Raw genomic sequence first — 14,226 nt, forward strand, 5'->3', positions numbered from 1 at the left:
ACTTAAAACCTAATCACATCAACCTCAGTTTCCATATCTGTATTGCATATTTCCATCAAAAGGGAAAAGAAAATTAGAGAAAATATATGAGTTTCCTGTTTTACAGTCTCCCTGAGATAAATGAAAGCAAACTTAGCTATCGATCTGGACAAGGTTTGTGGATATCAAGAGAGGAAGACACTCAAACAGTATAAGGTCTATGGAAGGTTTCAACTGTGGTGATGGTCAGTGTCAGCAAAACTAGCCTGTAGTTGTGGTAGAGATCTACTTTTCTTGTGCAGTGTTTGGGAGAAGTTAGGTGCTGCTGAATAGAGTATACACCAGGCAACAAGGGAGGGAGGGTATTATGCATAGGTTGGACTATGGCTTCTTAACCTATCAGTGTAAACACTGGAGAGAGAGGTCTTAAGAAACTAAATCAAGTACCTCTAAATTAGATATCTACAGCAGATCAACATTTATAGCCTGGAACTGTCTCCTTGTACTTAGTCATCTAATTTTTCTCCTTTGATGTTATTCTTTGAAAGAGTTGACAGTGTTGGGGGAAGGGTGGTCGTCTTTCCTTTCTACTGATAAAATGCACTGTTTAGCTGCCTTACAGAGAGGATTGATGGAACTGTTCTTCACTGTAGGTGGGCCGCTGTGTGGCCATACGTTCTAAGAATAGAGACGAGAGGAATGAACTATCTTACTATTTTTCCCTGTAAAAGAGAGGACATCTGATGTTCTTGTTTTCAGAACTGATATTTTATGTGATTACTACTGTGTAAAAATTCCAGTGGAGGGGCCAGGGGCACAGGAACCAGACCTCTTCCCTTATATTTGGTGTCCTTACCAGTTGGCTGGAGAAACATATTTTCTGCTTTGCTGAAACATCGTGGATGTGGGTTTCAGTCTTGCCAAGATTAGAGAATTGAATTTGTCTCCTGCTTGGAGAAAAGCTCATATAACTGGGCAATACATGAAACATTGTACCTATTTCATTTATAGTTTTTAGTTAAATTGCTGCTCTCTGTTGTTCTGAACTGTGTACTAGACATCCTCTCAGTATACCTGAGGATCACATTCCTCTGATGATTTGTGTGAAGAAATGCCAGTTTGAGGACCCTAAATGGGAATTCACTAATCTTAATTAAATTGGCAGAAGTAGTGGACGTACACAGAGCTCTAAATGTCTGGATAGCTAACTCTGAAAACAGAGGAGTCATCAGGCATTCAGGTGACCAGGTGGCTTGGTGCGGTTTGGTGGTCAAGCCTCGATCATCACTAAAGCATTTGGATCCTTTTCTGGTCTAGGGTTAAAAGGATTTTGTCAGAAATTCTGGCTTTTATTGTTGTCTAAGGTTCATATGTAATTTTGTGGAATTTTCATACTTCTCTGGTGTAACTGTTAAAATAAGTATTAACCATTTTTAATATCATAATTGTCCTGATGGTAAAATTATAACATTATCATCTTACTTAGAAAATGTTCTATGTGCTTGTTTTGAGGTGATTTAGGAGATTGTTGATGGAAAAATTCCATCTGCTCTTCATTTTAACAGATCCAGGTTTGTAATGGTTGAGGTTTGTCACCACCTTATAGCTTTGTATTGTCTTCTGCCATTTTATCTCCCTGACCAAAGCAAAACCACCTGAACAGGGCAGCGTGCAACGTTATTGCTTGTATTGCATCTTCACACTGATTAGAGAGTATCTTGGCTAGGTGATGCACTTTGACGTGGTTATGGTATATACCAGTTTAGGAACTACAGGGGTTAAAACAGACTTTTGACACGGCAGTTGCTAGAAAATCTTATGTTTTGGTTTTTTTTTTCTTTTAAGACATTATTATCTATATCTTGTCTATCAGGAGAAGGTCTAGGTATAGGTATTTACAACTCAGTTGACTGTTGACTGTTTAAACTATTTATAGTTAATGGAAAAAGATAACATCCTGGGGGGCAGTTCATCAGACCTAATTTAGATGTCTGCATTAGATCAGATGAATCATTCTTTAGAAATGCCTCCAAGTGATGATCAAAAGCCTACACTTTTGACTATGTCAGATGTAAAGTTCAGTGAGTAGAATCCCATTCCTAGTAGCTGTTATGACAGTCAAAATTCAGAAGTTGGCATGATAGAGGGGCTGAGTCAGGATTGCATTTTTTATGTTGTGGTGTGTTATATTTATACCAGTGGTAAAAAAATAAGGTGGTAGGTAGAAGATTAGTTGATACATACATTCGATGGGTAATCTCATATCTTTATTTTTGTGCTTTTTCTGCCTGCAGTGGTGAATGTGCTAATACTGCGTTTTTCAATAAAATTCTGTGTATATGTCCATTTTGTTGCATTTAAACACTTATTTTACTAGCTTGTAGAGGTGGAAGTCACCTGGAACTGTTTGGAGAAGACAAAACTGAGACAAATAATAAGCCCCTGATGCTATGTGTAGACATTAAAGAATGGCGTTCAGTCATGGCAACATACTTCACCTTGTTTCTGTTCCGTATCCTTTTATGCATAGTTCTCTTCCTTCTTTTGCCTAATTACTTTCTTTTGAACACTGCAGAAAATGCTTGGGGATCATAAACACAGTAAATCATTTAATAATCTCCGTAATTTCCCTAGCACTCTGTTCTAGCTGTATGCTTTTTTCCCCCTTCAGCTAAGCTATTTGGATGAATTCAATACAATAGTTAAATCAAACCCTTCATTTAATGAAGGGTAGAAGTTTTCTGGGCACTGACTCCTGTTTGCCTGTGGTACAGATTCCAGTGTTTTTACCCAGTGTTATTCTTGCACAGCAAATCCTCAGCAAAGAATTAAAATGTTTTGTTTTCAATTTAATAGGGTGTTGTTTTTCAAAGCAGTTTCCCTGTTTTCACTTACAGTGTGATCATCAGGTATTTCAATTAATATAATTGGCAACAAATGCATCATCAGAATCTGAGCTTTGGTTTTAAAATATTTACTTTCCCTTACTTTGTGAGGACACATTTGAAATATGGCTAAGTTTAACTTACTGTTATATACAGAAGCCTTAAATAATACATTGAAAGAATCTGAATTTCTTCTTTTCGAAGAGAGCATTAATTCTGAAAACAAGAGGGAGCACTTCAAAGGTGAATGTTAAATAAATAATCGACATTGTAAAATACTCAACCAACTGCAGTTTTACTGGCAATATCCATGAATGATAAGTGTTAAGGAACTGGCTATGGAGCGAGGCTCTGAGCCTCTGGTCCGTCTACTGTAAGAATGCATTGGATGCAAATTAAATTTGTATACCTGTATACTGAGAGAACAGTCTGGAAGTCTGTTCTCTCACTGGTTCTCATCATGCTGATTTCCAGCTTCATGAGCTTCCAAATGTTACTTTACATCCTCAGTAAATTTCCATTGTGTCTTCTAAAATTGTTCATGGCTTCCCATTCTTCAAGCCTTCCAGTTCATTAATTCTGTTTACCTTTTTTTTTAATCTGGAGTAAATATGCTGGAGACAAGAAAAAGCATCTTTTTTGACTGAGTCATCAAATTGAGAGAGAAGGCAGTTGGGTAAGGTTGTAGTGGAATCCCAAGGTAGCAAAGGTGATCAGTTTGTAAGGAAATTAAAAAATACTATCATGAGCGTACCTAGTCCCTCTACTGTATGGTTTATCAACAGAAAGACTTCTCCATTTATGTGCTCACATTGCTTATTCAGCCATCCTAACTTCTGTATTAAGTTAGCTATTACTTTTTTCCCTCATGTGCATATAGTGTTTCATTCATCCATATGGAATTTCATCTGCCATTTTATTGTCCGAACACTCAGTATGAATAGTGTTGTTCTTCAAAGTTGCCTTTTATATATTTATCCTGTTTAATTCTGTAAAAATCTATTTGTTTTGTAACTTTATTTTTTCAGTCCCTGCTCCAGATCATTTAGGCATGTATGGTACGCACGGGTCCATCCATGGACATCCAAGTCCATAGGAACTTGTTTGAGACCTTGCAGGGAGTTTTCATCCAGCAAATTGACTGCTTATTCATACGTTTTCTTTCTTATCTACTAATAAATCAATAAATTATTGTAATAATAAAAATAATTAATTAGTAAATTATAATTAATGATAATTAACTTATGACATTAATTGATCTCCAAGACGCGAATATCTTCCCCTTCTATCATAAGATATTAGATAATGGTGCTCCCCAGGTCTCAGTATTGGGGCCAGTTCTGTTTAATATCTTTACCAATGATCTGGACGAGGGGATCGAGTGCACCCTCAGTAAGTTTGCAGACGACACCAAGTTGGGTGGGAGTGTTGATCTGCTCGAGGGTAGAAAGGCTCTACAGAGGGACCTGGACAGGCTGGATCGATGGGCCCAGGCCAACTGCATGAGATTCAACAAGGCCAAGTGCCGGGTCCTGCACTTGGGCCACAACAACCCCATGCAGCGCTACAGGCTTGGGGAAGAGTGGCTGGAAAGCTGCCTGGCAGAAAAGGACCTGGGGGTGTTGGTTGACAGCTAGCTGAATATGAGCCAGCAGTGTGCCCAGGCGACCAAGAAGGCCAATGGCATCCTGGCTTGTATCAGAAATGGTGCGGCCAGCAGGACTAGGGAAGTGATTGTCCCCTTGTACTCGGCACTGGTGAGGCCGCACCTCGAATACTGTGTTCAGTTTTGGGCTCCTCACTACAAGAAGGACGTTGAGGTGCTGGAGCGTGTCCAAAGAAGAGCAACGAAGCTGGTAAAGGGTCTAGAGCACAAGTCTTATGAGGAGCGGCTGAGGGAACTGGGGTTGTTTAGCCTGGAGAAGAGGAGGCTGAGGGGAGACCTTATCTCTCTCTACAGCTACCTGAAAGGAGGTTGTAGCGAGGTGGGTGTCGGTCTCTTCTCCCAAGTGACAAGTGATAGGACGAGAGGAAATGGCCTCAAGTTGCGCCAGGGGAGGTTTAGATTGGATATTAGGAAAGATTTCTTCACCAAAAGGATTGTCAAGCATTGGAACAGGCTGCCCAGGGAAGTGGTTGAGTCGCCATCCCCGGAGGTATTTAAAAGACTTAGGGACATGGTTTAGTGGTGGACTTGGCAGTGTTAGGTTGACAGTTGGACTTCGTGATCTTAAAGGTCTTTTCCAACCTAATTGATTCTATGATAATATGACTGATTTTGTTCAAAGTAGACACTTAGTCACGTGTCTAGTAGTTAAGCATTTCACTGCAGCATCTACCAATTTGATTACCATTTGAACTGTAATAAGACATGCTTTTGAGTATCCTTTGTAGATTTTTGAAGGCTGTCTTAATGAAAATGACAAATGCTAGACATTTTATAGTTGACATTTATTGGGACTTAGATTTTGGGTTTTTTAGAGTACTGGTGAAGTTTCTTTGGAACAATAGCTTGTATCTTCTTTAGCAGAGGGACATGGCATAAATAGGACAGTAGTTTGTATCAGATTAGTAGAAAAAGTTTCAGTACAAGGAAGCAAAGGATGGAGAGTATGGAAGAAGCCTATACTGTCCCAGTTGTGAAGAAAGAATAAATTTTGCTGTTGCATGATATTCAGTTTACTGGAAAGCTTTCTCTGGCAGATTTCTCAAAAGAATCAACTGTTTGAGGGAATTAAGACAGTTGGAATAAAAGAACGTCATCTTTTCAAGGAAGTCATGTTTCCTTTCAAAGGAAACAGTTAATGGAAAAAAGCCAAAGCACAGAAAAGTGAGGAATCCTTTCTGGTTTTTATATACTTATGATTGTATGACCATCAGTTAAAAAGGGTTATGTAGAAATCACCATCATGTGTACATGCAGTATACAGATTTCATGAGTGCCTGCATGCATATTAGAGGAATGTTGTGGTTCTTCTGATAATTAGTATGAGTTTATATATTAAAAACATTATTCTTCCTTTGGGACAAACACACTGCAGGACATTTTATGACTATGGTTTTTCTAGAGTGTGGTTGGCAGTTGTGAATTTCTTGTTTGTTTCCTTGTAATCTCTGTAATTCTGATTATTTGAGACTGTTAATCATTATTATAACAGGGTCATTTTATTGGTACTGCATTTCTTTCTCCACAATTCAAGTTTCTTATTTGTTCTGTTCACATGTAGTGAAGCTAGATTACAGAGTCTGAGAAGAGGATTATCTTTTGTTGTGTGTTCTATATACCATTTTGTGCAGTGAGCTTCCAATGGAGAGTGTTACCTGGAGCTTCCTAAAGAATTTTCAAAAGCCATTTAGATCAGAGCCAAGAACCTAGTGATAGTTTAAACCATTTTTTAGTTCTTTAGTTTCCTAGAATTGTAACAGAATACTAAGTTCTGACTGTTCACCTTTCAAGAAAGATGTTTAAAAGACAAAAGACTAGAGATAAAAGTAATGAATTATTAAAAGATCAAATAACATATGCTACACTGAAAAACTTAAGCTCAAATTATTTTCCTAATGAAAGAGTGAATTAAGGATAATTGTAATCAGCTATAAATATCAACACTAAGAACATAAATTTCATAATGGAAAACATTTCTGTCTAGCAAAGGTGTAGAAAGACCCAAAAGATGGAAAAGGAAGTGAAATAAAAAACAGGCAAGAAACAATTTATTTTTCAGAATGGGGGTGATTAATTATTGGAAGAACTTCATTGCAATTGTGGTAAAACACTGCAAACTTAAAACAAAACAAAACAAGAAAAGAGGGCTAACTAGATATTATTCTCAAGTTCACTCATGGCCATAAAGTTGAAGCAAGAATTAATTCAGATAATTCATATAGAAGGTGGTTAGCTGAGGGTGGGGTTAGACCCTCATAGTTACAATAGTTGCTTTGTATCTTTGATATTGGACTTACCCAACTTGCTAGTCTGTTATAACTTTGATGTCAAAATAAGGTTATGATTTTCCATTAAATCTCATAGCCCCTTAGGCTGGGTCACTAGATTGAGATGCTATAAAAAATTAAAATGACTAAATAAATTTTAAAAATCCCTTTCTACTAGGAGAGCTTGCATTAGGAAGTGACAAAGACTCTCCATCTCAGGAAATCCAGAAAAGGGACTCTGTTCTTGGTTTTCTTTGTTGAACATTTATTTTCCTTTAAATAGTTAAATTGATTCTGTAACTCTCCTGAATGACATTTCTAAAAGTGTTTGCTTGTTGGCCATGTTAAGATTTTAACTTCACACAACTGTTAGTGGGGAAACTAGGCCATGAGGAGAACTAATTAATTAGCAGCTACATTATTAGTTGTAAGTGACTGGATTATAGAAATAACCTGTTCTGCTTAAAAAAGGCTGTAGGTAATTGGGAAAACAGATTTAAAAAGGCGATGCTTCATTTAGCTGAGAAGTATAGACTGGTGATTTTTAGAGGCCAGCATTTTAATGTCATCTCCAAGATAAATTTTAATAGTAACTTGTCAGTTAAGTGATTAGTTATATTAGTTTAATGTGAAGGAATCATTTGTGTAGCCCTTGGAAAAAAGTAAACAGGCCAAAAAACTGAAGCCTCAATTAAAAAAAATAATTTAAAATGATTTAAAGAAAAGTTAGCAGTGCCACTGAATTCTTGAGTTGTGTAACAATTTCAGTATAACTGATGAGAGATAAAGGTAGCAGTGTAACAGGCATTCTGTTAGGCCTTCTCTGGTCTCAGTGTGATTTAATCATCAGCATATTGCATATTCATCTTCTTATACTGATACACTTCTGTCATGCATTTTAAATCAAGTCTGAAAGATTTCCGAAGTGTAACATGATTATAGTGTAAAGTGAAATATTGTTTACTGAAAAAAATGCAGATTTGAAGGGACGAAAAGTACTTAGAAATTTATGATACTTTACTGTTTTAAAAAATTAAAACTGATGTTTAGCTGCCATTTTCTAACTATTTTTTTTCCTTCTCAAGTAACTCTTCCTTTGAATTCATACATAGTTCTATTTCTAATGGAACTATAAAACTTAAAAACCCGAGAGATGAAATATGACATAATCATGGAATAATTTAGGTGAAAAGAACCTTTGTGTTATCCAGCCTCCTACTCATCTGCTGTGTCTGGTTCATCCTCCTGATCCATGCAAAGCCATTTTCAAAGTTAGGCCAGGTTGCTCAGGGCCTTTCTCAGCTAAGGTTTGAAATTCTCTAGTGGCAGAGACTGCACAACTCTCTGCGCAACCCATTCCGGTGCTTAATCACTCATTCCAGAAGAGTGTTTCCCTATATCCCTTCATAATTTCCTTTGTTGCAACTTTTGACTATTGCAGCTTGTCCTTTTGTTGTGCTCTCTGTGAACTGTCTGGCTCTGTCTTCTATAATGCTGTTTAGGTAGTGGAGGATGGTAGTGGAAATAGATCCTCCCTAAACCTTCTCTTCTCCAAGCTGAACAAACTGAGTTCTGTCGGCTTTTCCTCAAGTTGTGTGCTCCAGCCTGCTGATGGTTTTTGTTTGGTTTTGTTTTTTTTTTTTTTAAGGGTCCATTTAACTGATCTGCCTCTGGTCTGTTGATTCAGTTGTATTTAGAGCCCCAAACTGTACCCAGTTTTCCAGGTGGGGGCCCTACATGTATTGAATAGAGGGGGAATAATTGTTGCCTTTGATCTGCAGGCTGTGCTGACCCTAATACAACCCAATGTGTTGTTAAACCCTTATGGCTGCACCAGGACCTTTTCTGCACAACTCATACCCCACCACTCAGTCCCCAGTACCAGTACAGGACTTTGAATTTGTCTTTGTTGTACTTTGTGGAGAGTCCACAAGGCCGTATAAATAAGCTGCATTTTTTGTCTGAGGTGAATGTCTGTGTCCCCCTCCAGTCACAATCACTTCAGGGTACATAGGAACAAAGGGAATCAGTGTTTTCCTTTACCTAGCTATGTTCCTGTATCTTGCTTTTTCATGCACTTGTAAAAGTTGTCATGCCCCCAGTCCCTTAGTACCTTCCATCTGAGTGAAATGGAGAGGGTTTTTCAGCGTGCAAGCCCAACATCCTGTGCTGCATTAGGGACAGCATTGCCAACAGGTCAAGGGGGGAGATCCTTGCCCTCAGCACCAGTGAGACCATAGCTGGAGTGCTGTGGCCAGCGCTGAGCTCCCCTGTATGAGAAAGGTACGGACATACTAGAGTGGGTCCGGCAAAGGGCCACTAAGATGTTAAAGGGACTGGAGCATCTCTCATATGAGGAGAGGCTGAGGGAGCTGGGATTGTTCAGCCTGGAGAAGAGAAGGTTTACATTTTATCCATGTTTATAAATACCTGATGTGAGGCAGTAAAGAAGGCAGAGACGGACTGTTCTCAGCTGTATCCAGTGGAAGGACAAGAGTCAATGGGTACAAATTGAAATACAGAAAATTCTATGTAAACATAAGAAAAAAAACTTTTTACTGTGAAGGTGATCTTATACTGGAATAGGTTGCCCAGAGGGGTTGCGGAGTCTCTATCCTTGGACATACTCAAAATTTGGACAACCTACTCTAGCTGATCCTGCTTTGAGCAGGAAGGTGGAACTGGACAATCTCCCGAGGTCCCTTCCAACCTCAAGTATTCTATGATTCTTGTCTGTTTTCCTTAGCCATTAATTTTCTTTTCCTCTGAATGGCTTTTCCAAAGTCAAGGATATCCTCCTGTTGTGCAAACTGCCTTTACTATTTCAAGAAGGATCATACTGTCAGAAAATGATCTGTTAATGAAGGTGTCAAGCCAGAGGTTTGTCAAGAGAGGTATTAGTGCCCCTAAAGTGGACTCTTGACAAGTTATCCTCTGAGCTCACTTAGTTATTTTGGGTTTGTGTCTTTCAATTTAGATGAGGACTTTGGCAGCAGAAAGTAAACTTTCTTAGGCTACAGTTCCCTGTGTTATTTGTTTCTCTGTGTCTTCCATGTATATAGAAGTGTAGGTCCCACATGATTGAAGATCCTCTTACTCTCCTTCAAGCTTGTCCTAATCTGAGGATTTAAAGAACTTCAGTAACCTTTCTTTTCCTGCCTGGTGATTAAGGAGTCTCCCAGGACAATTTGCTACTTGAATTTGCACAGACTGGCAGATATTTTCATGGATATCTTTGTATATGTGTGTCTGATTCTGGTGGACATAGCATGAGAGACTACCAGAACTTAATACATGTTCTTTGCTTACTTGCTGTGCCTCTGGTAGTTTTGCTAGTTACAATGCAGTCATCCTTGGATCTTCTTTTTGAAGGCCCAGAGTCCTTTTCTGCTAGAGTAGGTCAGTGTTTATCAGATTTCAGTAGTAAGGGTAAGTCTTCTCTTTATGCAGCTGATTCCAGTCTTTGAGAGAATTTGGACAGTTTGCTGTAAGAGAGCAAATGGAAGAAATAGGACACTTGAGGGGGAAAAAAAATACACAGATGAGATACATTCCTGTTCAGAACTGCAAAATGGATGGTCCTTATGGCCCCATTGTTTTCATTTCTCATCCCTGGTCTGATGAACTGCTGTTTACTGGCTTGTGTCAGAGAGTGGCTTCTCATTTTCAGTGCATACCTTCAAACAGTACTAAATGCTTAGATATTGCTACATATTTCATTTTATCAGCAATTCCAGCTTTCAGTTTTTCCTGGCTCCAATGTTGTTGAATGTTATAAAGCATGCAGCTGACAGGGGAAGATTTTATTTATGAACACTGAGATTTATTTGACCTGGAAACTGATTGGAGACTTTGAATGTACATAAAATTTGACGCTACTATTCAGAGGGGAAAGAAAGGCCCTTTAGCCCACACAAGTATTCCAGCCATACTTATTCCCATAGAAATGCCAACTTTCTACCACTGCTGTCATTTCTCATTGCTTGGCCATAGTAGTCACTAGTGTTGGTTCAAGAGAGTGTTTTTTACAGCACTCTGCCTGTCAACTTTATCCCCACATTTCAGAGAATACCTTGAATCATTTCTCAAGAGACTGACTTTTTTCATCCAAAACAAACAGTAAGGATCAAACTATTTCTTCATGTTCTGATCTGTTTCCAGGATCATGTGCATCCTGTGCTAGTCCTCTCTTTAGAGTCTCGGGGATTTTATTTTTAATATCCAGTATCTTCATCACTCTGGAGAGCCTCTGGAGATTTCTCCTACCCACGCCTGTATAATGCTTACACCCTTCATAGCTATTGCTTTGGCTTAGGAGAGCTGAAGAAATAGAGAGATTGCTAATGGGTAAACTTGCTTTCTAAACAGTTTGTGCCTTAGGACATATTCAGAAGCCTTCTTGCAGGGGATATCAAGGTTCCCATGAGACCAGGGAATCATTCCACCTAGGTTTTAAAAAATGATGTAAAGTCTTGGCAAAGGAGTATGCTAATTGACACTATATGTTAAATGATCTTTGCCTTTTTATTTGGAGATGGTGTCATTCATTGGGAAGATAGTTCTGCTTCTCTGTCTTTTATAGGAAGTGCTGGAATATGGAGATCTCTGAATAAGACTGTCCAATTGAACATCTCACAGCATAGTGAAAGTGAAGGTACCAAACAGGATTCAAGCACACTCTGTAAAGACACAAATAACCACTGTGTCACTCCTGAGGATTGTTCCTTTTCCTGAGACTTTATAGAGCTGTGTCTTGAAAATGTGTTAAGTTTTGTTGAACATTTTATTGTACCTGAGACCTTTGGGTGGGTAGTTGCTCTTTGCAAAGCAGTTGTCCTCTTAGATACAGGCCCACTTCTCCAGATGACCTGTGTGAGTGAATGGTGCTTGGAGTCAGTCCCCTGCAGTTTGATGCAGTCATTCAAAAGAGAAAAAAGTTGCTGACAGTAATGGAGCTTCTTTAAAGCACACCAATAATGTGGCTGGAATTCTTTACCATTGTATTTTAATAAGAATCAAGCAATGAAAGAAAATTGCTTAGTTTTGAAAGGAAGAGACAGTGGAGTATGCTCTGTTCTTTTATACCACACATGTTAAGTATGTAGGGGCTGGGATAGGGAGGCTCCTGTTGAGGGGCTCTGTGCAGGTTATAGTGGTTAGATGTGAAAACATTTTTAGGAAATACATCTGAAAAACCTTCAGTTACGAGAAGGTTTATTCTTTCTTTATCCATGTTTATTGATTTAGTTAAGTCCTGTCAATGAAGAGGTTGGCAGTCTTTGAGTCATTCAAAAATCTCTAGTCCCAAATTGCAGTTTTGAGGACTCCTTAATGATGGTCTTTCAGCAGACTGTCAAAAAGCTTTTCAGTAGGCTATATTCAAGTGTCTTGATATGTTCAATGTGTAGGTCAAAATGAAATGCTCATTTCAATAATAACTCATTTTTTTTTGTTTTGTTTTCTGAGTGTCTTGAGAGAGCAGCTAAAGAACAAAATTACCACATTGATATTTTATGATCATTTATATCTGTGATGTTTATGACTGAAGTCAATCAGAAGGTTTGGTTTTTTTTTTTTTTTAATTAAAATATTTTCAGCTTGACGAGAGCTGAAGCTCTTCCTGGAAACACCAGGAGAGAAAAGGCGTTTTGCAGAAAGCTCAGAGAGAGGAGAGATGAAAAGAGAGCTGAACTGAGGTGAAATAGGAGCTGGGTAGTGCAAAAATGATACACGTCTAATGGAAGGACTGTGTTCCCTAATATTTAAAGCTATCTGAAACAAGCAATATATGCAAACTTTTGCTTGCTGTTGTCATTTTTTTTGAGGAAATGGTGGATTTTTATGTTACTGAATTTCTTCCCCAAATTTTTGTGGATTCTGATTGGCTTTGGGAGCTGATGTTTATAAAGTTTAGGTCATATGATACAGGGCGTGCACCACTCTTTATGTTGAAATATGAGGTCTTCTGCCAGTCTTCATCCACAGATAACCGGTATATTCATGTGAACACAGTAATTTTCTCTCATGGCATCTTTTTAAGAGAATTTTTTACAGGCTCTCTCATATCTCACATATTGCTGGTATTGGCAGTTTATTTAATTATACTTCATTATGGCATGTGGCTTAAACTTATATTTTTCTTTTACAGTTTGGAAGAACAGAAGTAATTGATAATACTTTAAATCCAGATTTTGTAAGAAAATTTATAATGGACTACTTCTTTGAAGAAAGAGAGAATCTGCGATTTGATTTGTAAGTTAACAATCTTTGACTCTAATATTACAGCCTCTGTAAACATATTAAGTTTTGTCCAGCAAAAAATTAACTTGAAAAGAGAGAGTATCTATTGACATGGAATACATTAATAAACATGATTGATTTAGCATTGCTTCCTCAGAAATAAATGTGTAATGTAATAATGACCGAGTTTTAAGAAATTGGCAGGTGTTAACTAGTCAAAGTACAATCATGCTCACAATCTTTACTTTTAGAAAATAGTTAGAAAGCTAAGGATGTCAAAATGTTAAAATATTCTTGCAGCATAGCCAATGAAACAGGTATGGACATACTGTCCAGAAATAAAATATTGTACAAGTAGTACAGAGCCAAAATTTTCTTTACTAAAGTAAATGCTAGTATGCATCTAAGTATACTAATTTTTAAGATTTTAAAATGAAAGAAGTTGTTCTAGCAGTAGATGGCTTTTGACGTTATTCTAGATATACTTATTTAATTCCACTGGTGGAACTGGTTTGATTTTCACTTTATTCTTTGGAAAACAGAATTGAGAGTCCAGTCACGAGGTCACCTTGCATGTCATCTGTTACATTTCACCCCATTCTTATTATTTCAGTCTTTGTGATAATCAAGCTTGTCTTGTTTTTTTAATTCTCATCCTCTTTTTTATTAGCAATTCTTCCTAACCTTGCCCTTTGAGAGAGCACTTGAACAACCCTCATAGATAATTAAGGGAAAGCCATTCACTCAGCTTTGCAGTATAGTATGCATAGTGGCCACAATTTTTCTTTACGTGTCTTTTTTAGTTGAAGAACCCTTTTCCTATTTCTTTTCATGTGCTTTGCAAGATGTACTTTAGCTTGAGTTTTGTCAATTCTTATTTTGTGTTCCTAAGATTTCTGCCTTCATGTGTATTTCTCTTAGTTTATTTGTTCTTGAGAAAGATTTAGGAGAATTGTCTGTTAAGTTACTTATCAAATAAATATATCAAGAAAGATACAGTGTTGTCTGCCTTCCTATACTTTCAAATTCTAAAGATTGAGGTCTCCTGATACGCTTCATGGAATTAAAACAAGTCCTACTCAGGTGTTGATTATAGCAGTGCTAAGTTGTAGTATTACCGCTTCCCAATTTAAAGTTACGTTGCAAGTTTGCCTTGATATAGAACCTGCATTTAATGGATTTCTGTCTT

General features: G+C 37.7%; 1 protein-coding gene across 2 annotated transcripts in view; it reads left to right on the forward strand.

Annotated features, from left to right (window-relative positions):
* CPNE8 (copine 8) overlaps nt 1-14,226 on the forward strand; it is a 117,781-nt gene that overhangs the window by 20,659 nt on the left and 82,896 nt on the right. For both annotated transcript variants that reach the window (XM_076328923.1, XM_076328926.1), the window contains one exon: nt 12,946-13,049. In XM_076328923.1, the coding sequence (XP_076185038.1) occupies nt 12,946-13,049 (104 nt within the window). The remainder of the gene's footprint in view (nt 1-12,945; nt 13,050-14,226) is intronic.

Source organism: Aptenodytes patagonicus, chromosome 1, assembly GCF_965638725.1.
Source record: "Aptenodytes patagonicus chromosome 1, bAptPat1.pri.cur, whole genome shotgun sequence".
In the NCBI taxonomy this organism is placed as follows: domain Eukaryota; kingdom Metazoa; phylum Chordata; class Aves; order Sphenisciformes; family Spheniscidae; genus Aptenodytes; species Aptenodytes patagonicus.